Consider the following 13869-nt stretch of genomic DNA (forward strand, 5'->3'; position numbering starts at 1 on the left):
GCCGGGCGGCGGCGGGGCCGCTCCCCGCAGGCGCGGGCGGTGCGCGGAGCGCCGCTTGCCGCAGCCTGCCGGCCCTGCGCGCCCGCGGCGGGGCGTGGGGACGCGGGCGGACACACGCACACGGGACCCCGCTGCGGCGACTCTCCCGCTTCCCCCCCCTCCCCCCCTCCCCGTGCGCCGGGAGGGGCGGGACCCCCGCGCCGCTCCCCCCGGTGCGGGCGGGCGGGCGGGGCGGGGCGGCGGGGCATGCCCCCCCCGCGGCCGGCGGAGGCGGGCGGCAGGCACGGCGGTGGCGGTGCCGCAGGGCTCTCCGGGCCCGCGGCCGCCCCGCAGCCCAGGCGCGGCCGCTCCGCGCGGGGCATGAAGTTGCGGCGGCGGCAGCGCGGCGGCGGGCGGAGCGGGGCGGGCGGCCCCGGCGGCGGCGGCGGCGGCGTCTCCTCGGCGGGGCCGTAGCCCTGGGCGGGCTCCGCCGCGCCTCGGCGAGCGGCGCTTCTCCTCGGCGGCGCCCCGCAGCCCTCCGCTCCCCGCCGCGGCTCCTGCGGCCAGGCCGCGCCCGGCGGCCCCCCGCGCCCGGCGGCGCCCTGGGATGCGGGCGCGGCGGCGGGCACCTGCCGGCCCGCTCCCCTAGCCCTGCAGCAGCGCGGCGGCTGGCGGGGCCCCTCGGGAAGTTTGATGGCTTCTTTGAGGAGAGTCAAAGTCCTGCTGGTGTTAAACTTGATCGCGGTGGCTGGCTTCGTCCTCTTCCTGGCCAAGTGCAGACCCATCACGGCCAAGAGCGGCGACTCCTTCCATGACATCCACCCCAGGGCAGAAGTGGCCAACCTGACAGCCCACGGCATCGGCTCCATCCAGGATGCGGTGCTGAAGAGACTCTCCCTCCTGGAAGATATAGTCTACAGGCAGCTGAACGGTAGGACTAGTTCCCCTGCCTTCCGTGCCCCTCGGGCACGGCCGCGGGCGCTGAGCCGCGGCGAAGGGCGGGCTCGCTCGAAGTTTGCCTGACAGAACCGTGCTTTTCCCGTGCTGGCGTGCAAACGGAGCCCCTACGGGCTGAATCAATTTAGTACCTCATTTCCAAGTTCCCTTTGTGTTTAAAGCTTAGAGTACCTTGTACAGGACGGGATGAAATCATAGTAATATAACGCTGCCTCTCGGGTTTATAGTAGCGGTCGAGAAATTACAGTGTCGTGATTTCTGCGTCAAGTGAGAAGGGTGCTCGGTGGGGGAGTACGGGTTGGAGCAGCACGCTGTATATTGATTCGAGGGAATGGCTTTTACTATTACAGAGTTGGTTTTTTGGAAGGGAGTTTTTAAACAGCAAAGAAAGTATGTTGCATCATTCGAGTGCAGAAGGTCAGAAAGCAAAACGCACTTTTGCTAATAAGTTAAGCGAACTATTCGGTATTTCCTATGGCTCAGCATTGACAGCTGCTAATTAAAATCTCAAGTAATGCTTCTCTTTATAGCATAGTGAAGGGATTTCTATTAAAATCTCACCAGGTTCAGTAGTTCTGAGATGTAAAAAGGGAGTTTTAAAGATGCCATGTGGGATAGAGAAACATCGTGTAAAGATGTAAAAAATCTAGGTGAGGTATCTAATTAAAACACTGACTGTGGAAGCTAATTTCTTTTTTAAATTGTTCCCTGTAGATTCACAAACTGGGAACATAATCTCAATCAAGAATCCCGTTTATTGCTTACAATCTCTGTAGCTTTAACGACCGCAAGTTTTTGTGTACCAGAATTAGTGGAGTTAATGTTTTTGGCAATGTCGGTGCGATTTTCTCTCTGAGTTTTGAATATGAAGCTAATGCACGATTCTGTGCCGCGTTGAACCGAAAGGCAGCGCGCGCTGTGTCTCCGGACTGAAGCAGAGCTGCTGCTGATTATGCTTCTGCACCGAGGAGGTGAGGCAGGTGCAGGACTGAGACGTACCTTTCCTGGTGCGTAGCAGTTGTCTCAGCGTCTGTGCTTTGGGGAAAGCACTGCACAGAACGAGAAGCGCTCGGCTGAGCAGGAAGGCTTGCTTGCTATTGCTGTTACACACTTGCGTGAAAAACTTGTCCTGCCTGTGAAAGTGCCTAGCAGCACAAGATGCTGAAGGAGCACTGTTAGGTGACAAAGAAGGTGAAACGAAAGAATAAAGAGTAAGGTAGAAAGATGGTTGTTATTTACAATCAAACTGTGAAGCTGGCTGCTTCTGGATATTGCTAGGGCAGAAGTTTCCAGGAAGATTTAGGCACTTACTTAAAAAGGGGTAATAGCTGCAGGTCAGGACAGGAGACCTCATGCTAGGACCTTGGTACTGGACAAGTAATCATGATGCTATCTGCCATTCCTGCAAACAGAGGGAGAGCTAAAATTATAAGTTATTACCCTTCTTCTGTGGAGATTAATGTGGGATTCACTGCTCCGATGTGCCCTGGGGCTGCTTTCGGAGCTAGCTGGTGCCTGTAACAGGAGCCGGAGCGTAAGGACAGCTCGGAATGTGCTGTCTGGTCTGCCGGCGGCTGTGGGCACTTGGAGTACGATTACAGTGCGGTACAGGAGCCTGCTCAGGGCTGAGGAGCAGTCGTGCACCCAAAGACCAGGGGAGGCAGAGAGCTAACAGATACACTGCCCGTATCACAAATGTTTTCTTAAGGCAGGCAGAAAGCTGAGCACGTAAATGTGACATCTTGCCTGGCCCCTGCGTACCGGGGTGATTTATAGCAACACTGATGAGTCTGGCTAAAAAATAGCTCTGGCGTAGCAGTTATGTAACTGCGGGTCAAGTATATATTTGGTACGTGCGATTTTTAGAAAAGTACGGTGTGCTCTGTTCTCTGAGTGATGTCTGTGTGTTGTGCTTCAGTAAGGCATGGGTCTAGAGCGAGACGTGGGGGGCCAGGTGAACCTCCATCACCACCCACCGGCGCTAGAAGGAAACAGTCAGGTGTGCTGAGACAGTCTATAGGACCAAGGCTGCGGAGGCGGCTGGACCGGCTTCCCCACCAGGAGTTTTCTGTGCCCAAATCAGCGTTCGTTCTGGGCACTTGAAGTACAACCCAAAGCTAAAATCCCAGTGTCTGCTTGCAGTATGCAAATATAAGCTCACTTTTTTTTTCTTGTTTTTCTGCTTTTAGGACAGGGAAGTTGCATGCTGGTGTGAAGTGTCTAACAAAAGCCACCATATGCTCTTAGACAAGCTCACTGCAAAACGCATCCGCCGAGAGAATTCGCTTTCCGTTGTGTAAGGTTGTGTTTGGTTTTAAATCTGACCTGTGGTTTAGCCCGTACAAAATGTTAGAATATAGTGTCCTGTAGCACGTGGAAACCCGGCACCTCAGGGAGCATCAGGAGTCATTTGGCCAAAGAGAGAAGATAAACCACGGTTTGGGTGCAGTCAGCTATGGATTTTTTTCTGTGTTATAGGACTTGGCTGGATTTCAGTGGGACTTGAAGCCATCTTTAAAAAAAGGAATCTCTTAAAAAGCTCCATTTTGTAAAGATCAAATGAGCTATCTGATCATGCCATTGCTCTGGTTTTGTTTTTTGAAAAACGTAGCGTAAAGCATGTTGGAAATAACAGCTGTCTCTGGTATGGCAGCCCTAATCTCGTATGTGTGCGTGTATATTTATTTATTTCTGTAAATGTTGGCCATGAAAACAAGCTAAACACCACTGCCTTGGGTCTGGTAAATTAACTGTTTTACAGAGTTGTTCCTTTTGAGTAGCGTTTCTCTGCACCACAGTTCTGGAACTAACACTGGGCTTCCTCTTAGTCCTCTTTGTGCGAGAAGAGCTGTCCTAAATGTGGCCCGATCTGCTCCTAAAATGACTTCTCACCTTCCAGGTGATGCACCTTCCTCGTCATGCAGTGTTTCCTGTTAGCCACCGTTAGCTGGGGTTGCAGTTGCACGAAGCTACGTTGTGTCAACCGTGGGACGCTTGTTTCAGACAGTGGTTGAAAGAGTGCCTTGGGGATGCTGAACGGGGTCGGGAGCCTTCACGGCAGGCGGTGGCCCTGCTTTTTCAACCCTTTGTAATTCATCAAGTATCCATGAGAAGACTTGGGTTTGTCCAAATTTGTCTATTCAGTTTTCTTTTGGCCTAAAACTGATGGAGAACTGTACGTGTGCTTTGTTCCTTTTAATAGTTTGCTATTGCTCTCTAGTTCATTGCACAAGTCTTGGGTTTTACTTTTTGCTTTTGTGTTGCTTTTTGCTGCTCTCTAATTGGATGGCTCCCACAGTCACTGAGAAGTACAAGGGTGCCCTTTGAAATGCAGGGGTTTGTACGTGTGTGCACTTATCTGAGAATTCAGAGGACTTTTAGCTTCTGTAGTCACTTTTATGGATGGAATTTTCTTGTTCAGCAGGTGTTCAGAGAAAGCTAATGAAGGCCTGGAAGGAACATGTGCGCTTTACTCTGGGTGTTAACTACAACGTGTCTTTTGGATCCAAACCTAATTTTTTTGTGCACTGGTATTTATATAAGCAAAAATCGTGGCCCAGATTATCTCCAACTTTATGGAGATTCACAAAAATGAACTTTTCAGTTGGGTCTGTGTTTACAAAGAGAGGGTTTCTGTGCTTCTGTGACAGTTAGGTAGCGAGGAGCTGGAGCGAGTAAAGACTCAGAAGAAAGCATTCAGCTTCTTGCTGGGCAGCACTGGGAAAACTCTTCAATTTACCCAGCTCTCTCCCTCCGGAGGAGTTTGGGAAATAATGCATTTGTAGGATCCTGATACAGCAAAGGTGGGCCAACTTTTTAATGTTAAAGTGATATATATGATGAGTGACATGGCTTGAGAAAAGCTGCACTCTGCCTCATGAAACAGCGTACAAAGACTTTGCCCACCGTAAGGCTCCTCTCAACGGGTTGGGTCCCGCATCCAATGCATGGTGAGAATTTGCTCATCTCCCCTCCTACAAGCAATGGCCTTGGAGGTATTGCCCCAGGTAGCTTTTACGTGGCTGTGTTTCTTCTTCCTTGAACTCTTGCATTACTCTCCTCCACCTCCCTTTGTCCTCTTGAAGTTGTGCTTGATCCCACCCCAGGTGTAGGAAAGGGAAAAGTTCACAGCAGCGCAGCGCGCCTTCGCTCCCTCCTCAGATGGAGAGAGGATAAGGCTGGTGCTTTCCTTCAGTGCTGCCTGCCCAAGGTGGGAGAAGCGTTGAGAAGTTGGACACCTGCTGCTGAGGCACTGAGAGGCTGGTGGGATGTATAGGGTCCGTAAGCAGGTTTCCTTACGTGTGCAGAGCGCTGGGGCTGTGCCAATATTGGTTATTCATCCCAGGTTGGAGGAAAGAGCCCGGGTCTGATTTTGTGTGTTGGTTTTTGTCCCTATCCTTCCGAGTCTGATCCTGCCCAAAAGTGGGCAATCCCGTGTTCTAAACGCTATTTGCCAGAACCTCGTGAAGTCAATATATAAATAGTTTAGTCATTAACTAGTGCTGCTTGTTTGAGAATAAGAATGCAGGAGGGATAGTGCTCTAAATAAACCTTGGTTTGCGTGGGGGGGAGCCATTAGCCGTATCTATCGTACCTGAGCACCGTAAACAAGTGCAAGCAGATCGGTTCTGCTGGTCACCGGTGATCTAAGGGACATTCCACCCAGCCACCTCCCAGGTGTGCTGGGGTAAACACCTCTGTGTCTCCCTGTGCATGTTCAGCAAGGGTCTGGGTCTTAGATTGAAGCCTCCAAGGCTATAAACTCCCTCTCTAGTGCTTTTTGGTTGATACCCAAAACCAGCTGAATCTAGTAAGTACTCAGCTGCCTGGAAGCCAGGGAGACAGGAATGATGTGGCCTCTTTGAGTAGTGTGAAAAAAATTATAAAAATTCTTTACTTCAAGCTAAATATTAGGAAGACAGAAAACACTGTGGAAGGGCGCTGCTGACTCGTCCTAAGCTCTTCTTTTAAATTTTATTGTGTAAACTCACAACAGATTATGTGTAAGATCAGAGAGAATAAAAGCTATTTGCAAACTGCTGTAAATGAGAGGCCAGTGATGAAGAACCACTGAAGCTGGCCAGAAAATGCGTGAGCGGGGAAGGTTTTTCCCTTCATGCTAAAGAAGTGCAGAGAGAGTAAGCTGCTGCTTTACCAAATGTTAAAAGTTGAAGAGGAACTTTAAATTCCTCGGTGGTTAAATAAGCCTATGTTCATTTTTTGGACAAGCTTGCGTCTGTGCTTTTGCACATGGAATTATTTGCACATGCTGAGATACGAACAAGTGTGTGCCAGCAGCTTCCCTGCACACAGATTGTGCTCTCGTCTGCTTATCCAATTAGGAAATTAACTTTGTGAGGGTTGCGTACGGACATCGGGGCCAATACTGAAACACAGCCTTTCGCGTCGGCTCGCGATCCCCCTTTAAAATGGCACTTAATTAACTTAAAACACTTTAGAGATATGTGGATTTACTTCCCATAAGGGTAAGATAATGCTTATCTTCTATAACACTTATCATCCTCAAAGTACATTACAAACGTAGCTAACTATTGAGTATAAAGATTATATATGTAAATAAGGCAGATTAAAAGTGGTTCTATCAGGCATTTAGTAGTATGTAATAGTGTTGCACCCACAGACCAGTAATATTAAGATTTTAACAGGTAGGTAATACATTAACTAAAATGCCAAGAAATTCTCTGATTAAGATAAACCACTAAATGTAAATAATTGAGAGTAGGGAAATGCTGTTTGTCGGCAGAAAGGCCCAAACTTTAATCATGTTAATGAAATAAAATAGCTCTTTATATGAGCAGAGCCTTGCTGGATGAAATCCTTTGATATAAGAAATGATGATGTGAAGATACAGTGATACGCGATGGGGATGTGACTACTGAATTAACCGGTTATCACCCAGGATCTGAGATGCTGTTTCCCTGTCTGCCCCACTACCATGATATTTCTGAAGTAGAAACTAACTGTATTATTTTGTATAGCCTTATATAGCTACTTGATAAAAATGGCTGCTTTAGTATTTATTATATGTCTAACAGGTCTGGCTGCCATATTCCCCATCAGGAATAATGCATGTTGTCCAGATTCAGTATATGCTTTTAGAAGTTCCCAGCCTAAACTTGCTAGCTGCAGGAGAGTGGTCTGCATAGGCTCGAGACACCTGAGAGCTGCTCTGTAAATTATTCTTATCAGGTTCATGGAAATTGGGTCTGATACCTATCAAAGAATGAATAAAAGAAATACTCCTTAGGGAAATAATGGAGTTAAAAGATAAGGCTTCAGATAGTCATTTAGGAAGCGTCTGGAAGCTTAGACGTTAACGTGACATTTAGTTTACAACCCGGCTGACTAGGAACTGATAGATAATTTTGTTTTCGATAGTTGTTTGGCATCATCATCCGAATATTCACTGTCATTGGCAATGAATGAGTAATAAGCCACTAACACATTTATCATGCAGAGACAACACAAGATTCATGAGATGCAACAGCAATGACTAGAAAATAGTGACAATGTTGGTGTTTTATTCTTGCATATTAATTCAGGTCTGCCTGAATGGAGAACCAGACCCTTACCTCAATGATAAAATTTACAAAGGTACATTAGATTTACGCAGCCCGATTAGTTAGGCAGATTTTAGGAATATTTTTATAAGGAGAACAATAAAAAAAGTGATGTGATTATGTGTATTACGGTATGATTTCCAAGCCTCAGTCCAGATCCGTGGTGTACTATTCTGTCTCCAGTAAGAGACATTTGGAATTGGATGCATTTGGCAAACATTTCAGTGCCCGAAGGCACCCTTCCTGGCTTCCAGCTGCCACTCCAGAAGGGCACGACTCCGCCGTCGGTGGAGTGTCACATCTGCTGGGCTTGTGCAGCATCTTGGATACCCGGAGGCCTTTGGGAAGGCAGCAGGCGTTGCTGAGATGACAGCGTCCCATGCTTGCTGCTTGGAGATCTTCCGCTTTGATCAGGGAGGACAGATGGATGAAGTTGGCTTTAGGCATATGCTGTCAATGTGCTTGGATTTTGGGGAGTCCTTCTGGTCTACTCTTGGCCACCATCTTACCTCATTACGTCTCTCCTGGTAGAAAGCCCATGCATTTCTAATAAGAAAATGCTGTGTGCTGCCTGGGAGCAAATCTACCTGCTAATAAGGCATGGCACAAAAGAAAATAGAAATGAGCCTTCTCAGGTAATTAAAAAGGTTTTACTCATTTTGTGATTTATGCCACTAATCTTTATCTAAAACTGAACAATCTGGTCCAGATGTTATGGCAGGCTGCCAGTTCCCAGCTCCTGCAGACAGGCCTGGATCCCAGGCTAGGTGAGGGCATTCTGCACATTGAAATATTAAACTTAAAAGTGAGACTTTTTTTTGGTAAGATATCTTTATTGAAGTCTGCAAAGGGCTGTTCAAACTCCATACGCGTAGTATTGACCCTACTGTGAGTCAATAGCAGTGATTCAGCTTCAGTAATGTATCCTAGTGGTACAATATTATTTTTCCTAAACAGTTTTGGGAGTACTAGCAACCATATTTTCTAGCCCCCAATCCCCATGGTCAAATTTCTTCAAGAAATTGCCGAATGCTTTACATCTTACCGCTACAAGCGTAGCTAGTTCTGCCTATAAATCTAATAGCTATCGACCCACATGCTGACATTCACTGATGGTTATCTAAAAATAATGCGGTAATGATGCAATGAGAGCCCTACGTAAAACATTACGTGCAGGAGAGTGCTATGCTGAGCCTCCTCTGCTGTCACTGAGCAATTACATACCGTGCTTCTGATGCAATCTTAGGGCTTTGATGCTTTTGTCAGGGGGGACGTGCAAAGTTATCTGGAAAAAACCAGACAATTCCCTATAATCAGGAGCGAATTGGATAAAAATCACAGTTTGCATTTTCCTTTTTAAAAACCCGATGGTCTCTGCTCGCGTGCCTCTCGCTGTGTAACGCGTACCCGTTCTGTGATGCTGCCCTCCCCGGGCTTCGCTCCCTGCGACTCGCTCCGATACCCGATACGCACAGACAGCGATGCTAAAGTCTATCTGCCATATTACGGTGCTTGTTCGGTCTTGGAACAGGAAACACCTACAGCTTCACAGGTTCTGTAATATGGGAGTAATACGATAACTCTTGGTAAATGGATCTTTTGAAAATAGGGATCTTCCTAGGTTGTCCGACCCAGGCTGTTACGTAAGAGCACCGCTCTTCCTGCTGATAGGGAAATGAAAGATATCTTAAAAGCTGGGGCTGTGTCATACAGAGTAAATCACCATTTCTTACTGCACAGCTGGCGTGCCTCGTTGCACCTGATTTCTTAATTTTAGCACAGTAAAACCAACTGTGTGATGCGTCAGCATTTGAGGCTGAGGAAGGAAAGGGAATCCTTGGTCCCTCTTTCCCTTAGTACCCTTGGTTTACGTGCAAGCAGAAATGCCTTGTGGCCTTTCCCGTGGTTTGCAGTGTGATTGCCCACCGCTAGCACTTCCCTGGCGTCTGGTAGGGAAAGGCTCTGGGGGGGACGGTGGAAGCACTGGGCTCTGCTGGGTGCTGCCTTGGGGCCCTTGAGCAGCCTTACTCTCCCTGTCTCCATTCCCCAGCACCCAAACGGGATACAGGGTTTCCTTTTCTCCCATCTCCCCTACTTAACAGCAGGGCCTTTCTGTGTTTGTAGGCAATGGAAATCCAAATTGCTTTCCTTGGTATGTCTGAGCGCTGCTGGGCTACAGGGAGCAGAAAACCATTACAAGAGAAAAATCAACAGTGGAGTAACAGACACCAAGAGTGCCTTGGCTGAGTTATTTTGGGTGTTTCCTCAAGCTGCAGACAGCACGAGAGAGTCAAGCAAGGTCTCGTACCTGACAGTCATCAGAATTTATGTAACCTTTGTTTTAATCTTCATTTGTTCCTGTAGTATTTCGGGCAGTGTAACGGCCCGCCATAGTTGTGCATGTTCTCAAAGCATAAAGATGAAGCGAGAAGGTAAATTTTAAAAAGAAACAACGAGAATTTCTGGGAGCCTGTATTGTACCTTAAATTAAATAACGAGAGCGCTCATGTTTGTATCAAATTACCACAAACTCTTCCAGAACAATTGCTTGATCATACTCTAAAAACACAAAGCAAAGGAAGGAAAAAAAAAAAAAGTGAAAAGCCATTTAATGGTATTTTAAAGCTTGCGTATATTCTGTTATTGGGTTTAAAATAATTTTCGCTGACCTTTGTGTGTTTTTTAGTGTGTACCACCTTTAGTGAAGTGTGCTGGAACATTGAATGCTTTAAATAGCTTGGAACATAAAGACCCTATTCTGCTAGATTTTATTTCAGCTTTTTATATTTGCACTGACAAGGCAATAAAAGTGATAACCATTACACTTCTCTCAACCTGTAGTCAAGTCTGGGGCCACGTTGTGCTTTGCCCTTTGCTAAGTGTAGACCAAACACCATCATGTGGAACTTCAGTTTGTTTGAAGTTGTTGTTCATGGAATCAGAAGGGACTGGTGTCACCAGTAAGGGCACCAGGCATTCAGCAGGAAAGGGTGAGGCCTCAGTTTTAGTTCCAACGCTTTGTGTGACGCTGGACAAGTCACTTAGGATAATATTAGGAAAAATACACTAGTTAGAGGTTTAAGTTCCCTCATGTATTACTGCGAGTGAATGTCTCAAGGGCAGAGAGAGATTAAGAGGTTTATATGTGGGAAATGGTATGAGAACAAAGCGAAAGTGGTAGATGTGTCTTGAGGATTTGAAAATATTTGGGATTAAGAGGTAGGAACAGAAAAACTGAGAAAGAATAGGAGAGATCTTTGCCTCACTTCTTATTCCTTACCGCAGCCAATGATTGGAATGTATCTTTAATTAACTGATTACCACTTACATTACAACCCTGCCCAGTGGCCCTGGCTGGTTCATGTCCCATATATTTGGGTTATAACCCAGTGAGAAACAGGCCATTCCAACCGCTTATCCTTTAGTGAGATAAATCATGCAACAGAGTAAGGCAGAAGATGGGGGAAAATTAGACCTAATGTTGTGTTAATTCCCTGTGGCTTTTGGATTTAAAACTCATGTTGGTTTAAATCTGTATTAATTATATGTCGGCTAGGTTGAAGGCAAGATGTGTAAGAAAATGAAATAATAGAGCAGGAGGATGTGCGAGCGAAGCTGGAGGGAGGGAGGCGGGCAGAGGGGACTGCAGTAATGGTGAGAGCAGAAGGCAGGAGTGAGGCTTCATCCAGGAGCAGCATGCTGAGCCGAGTCATGCGGCTCAAGGGTCTCTGTGGGCTTCGAGGGCTGGGGAGGGGGCAGGCAGCAGCTCCTGGCTGCGTACTTCCTCAGGGTTTCTGCCTCCAGAAGCTCAAGCCCCTGTGAGTTATGGGGGACAGCTTCAACTTTTGGTTCAAAATTAGGAAAATACCCACCGTGCACCAATTCAGGAAGGGATATGTGGTGGGCCCCTGGTTGTGGGAAGGTGGGGGAGTCTCAATTTGAAGGAGCAGGTGCTGGTGGCGGGGCAGGTTCCTTTTGGATAAGGCTGATTTGATTGACCACGCGCAATGCCCAACAGGACAGAGCTGGTTTTTAAGCTCTGCAGGTGGAGGTCAGAAGCAGAACTGCAGTATCTGGAGAAATAAATGAATAATTAACTTAACGGGCCAGGGGCGGGTGAGCTGCTTTCTCCACCGTGAAGGGGGGCGATTCAAATGTGGTGCTGTTCGATTAGTGCTTGTGGTATGAAGGGGCAGTATGGCAGCTGGATCATGCAGATGTTTTATGAGCATGCAGACAGCTTTCGCTCAGAAATCTGCCCCTGTCAGGAGAGTCTAAAGGTAGTTACGGGCTTTTACAATGTCTTACATGGAAGGTGTTACTGGGGTCAGGTCATATTGACTTCAGTTGTCTTTGGATCAAGCACTGAATCAGTAAGTGACTTGTGGGGGAGTTTAATAGCTGTTCTGCACAGACATAAAAGGGGTTAGACAGTAAAATGGGTTTTGACACTTTTATCAGTCCTTTCTCAGGAAGTTGCTCAACTTCCAGATGCTAATTAACGCTATGTTCCTTCCACAAATTTTCCTCCCTACTGATGCTGCCTGTTTGATCCTATAGAACAGCATCAGACCTTGCAAATTAGAACCGGCTGCCAGGCTTCAGTGAGGAAAGAGGCAATGAACAGAAAGGAATAAGACTTCAACATCACATCCCAATTTGAGGCATCCGGCATAATTTATGTTCTTTGTGCAGCTGTTTGGAAAACCTTGGAATTCCCTTGAACATCCAGCTCTGATTGTAATTACTGGAACTGCATATCCAGAGCTACCCAGCTCCAGTTACAATTACTGGAGTTGGGTATCCAAAGAAAGTAATTCACACCAAAGCTGCAGGCCCAGGTGTAGATACCTCTGGTAGCATCTTATTCTGAGGCTGCCCAGCCTTTTCCACCGTGAGAAACTGCTTTAGTTTATCATTTTTCGAATTAGGCTGAGATGGTCAGATATTGTCAAGATCATGTTTATGTCTAATCCCAGCAAAGTGGTTCAGATGGTTTTGAAAATGGTGTCTGAAAAAAACATGTATCATTGTTCCCATGGAGGGACAAAAGCTGGTACAAAGGGAAAAGGAATGGAAGACTGAACTGGCAGCTCCAAAAAAAAATGGGGCTGAGAAACCACAGGAGCAGAGGAGGGGGGAGATGATGGGGCTGTCACGGGTGGGCAAGATGGGGAGAGGGCATGGGGCAAGGTGTCCGGGTGGGGAGCAGCGGCCCCGGGGAGCGGGGGTGCCGGGGGTGGCTCTGTTAGCTACAGGAACCTCTGAGAGCAGCGCAGTCGCTTGGTGGTTTTGTTACAAGTGGTAGAAAAATGGCCGCCTGCAAAAAAAAAAAAGAGGTGTTATTTTCAACTTGATATTTTATATAAATGAAGTATAACTGGAAAGATGGGTTACTTCCAGAAGCCTTAATGCCAAATGTAGTTCTTCAGTATTTTTGCTGGTTTGATGAGTTAAGTGTTAGCCGTGTAGAGCGTTCAGATGATGTGTGGGTATAAAACTGGGGCAGGTATTGTTAACTGGGTAAAGCAAAACAATACAGTCACTGTGGAAAAATTACAGGTTTTGTGCTGAAGCAGACATTTAACCTTTGTTTTTACAGCTCCAGAAATGAAGCAGTTTGTTTCTTAATGTAGGCTTAATGCTCAAAGTGTATGCTGACTGGATTTTCGCATCTGAATGTATGAAATGCTGGGCTATTAAAATCTGTTTTAACGATCTCTTTTCCCATAACTCCTAATATTTGCCATTTACTAATTATGATGTGCCTAAGTAGTTCCCATTTGTAGTAGGTATTTTAAATGCTGCAGCTGTCCTAGTTTCAAGCTAACTGCTGGTGACTTTTTTTCTATGTCTGAGCATTGAGTAGTATCCGTGATTTTTGCAGGTTGGCATTAAGCGCTCGCCTCATACTGTTCTTCATTAGAAGGTTTTTGATATAAAGGTCCCCAGTGGAAGCAGAAATAGTTAGATTTGGCAGAGGAGCAGCAGTGCTGGAGAACACACATATTTTCAATGAGCATCGGTTTGTGGCATAAACTCATGCCGAGTCAGCGAGGGCATACCTAGTGGTGGTTGGGGTGGAGCACTTTTTGATTTGTTCCTGCTCTACTTGACTTTTTATAATCCTTAGGAGTTTCCAACAAATTTATAAGAGGGGAAGTGTGGCTGCCTGAAAGGTACCAGCCTGGGCAGCGGCGTTGCGAGCTTCCCCAGCGGCTTGCGGGGAAGGAAAAGGCAGGATGGTTTTTTTCATGGTCTGTTTTGCAGCTCCAAGGCCCGGTGTGATGGGACCACGCAAACTAGTTTAAGGCCCCACAGATGTTATAAGGCCATTGACCTTATAGTCGGA

At 46.9% G+C, this 13869-nt stretch overlaps 1 protein-coding gene across 1 annotated transcript in view; it reads left to right on the top strand.

Moving 5' to 3' along the window:
- The first annotated feature begins 444 nt into the window (after window positions 1–444).
- GALNT17 (polypeptide N-acetylgalactosaminyltransferase 17) overlaps window positions 445–13869 on the top strand; it is a 221134-nt gene continuing 207709 nt past the window's right edge. The window contains exon 1 of the mRNA XM_064467721.1: window positions 445–910. Within this exon, the coding sequence (XP_064323791.1) occupies window positions 673–910 (238 nt within the window). The 5' untranslated portion in view covers window positions 445–672. The remainder of the gene's footprint in view (window positions 911–13869) is intronic.

Source organism: Phalacrocorax carbo, chromosome 17 (genome assembly GCF_963921805.1).
Source record: "Phalacrocorax carbo chromosome 17, bPhaCar2.1, whole genome shotgun sequence".
NCBI classification, from domain to species: Eukaryota; Metazoa; Chordata; class Aves; order Suliformes; family Phalacrocoracidae; genus Phalacrocorax; species Phalacrocorax carbo.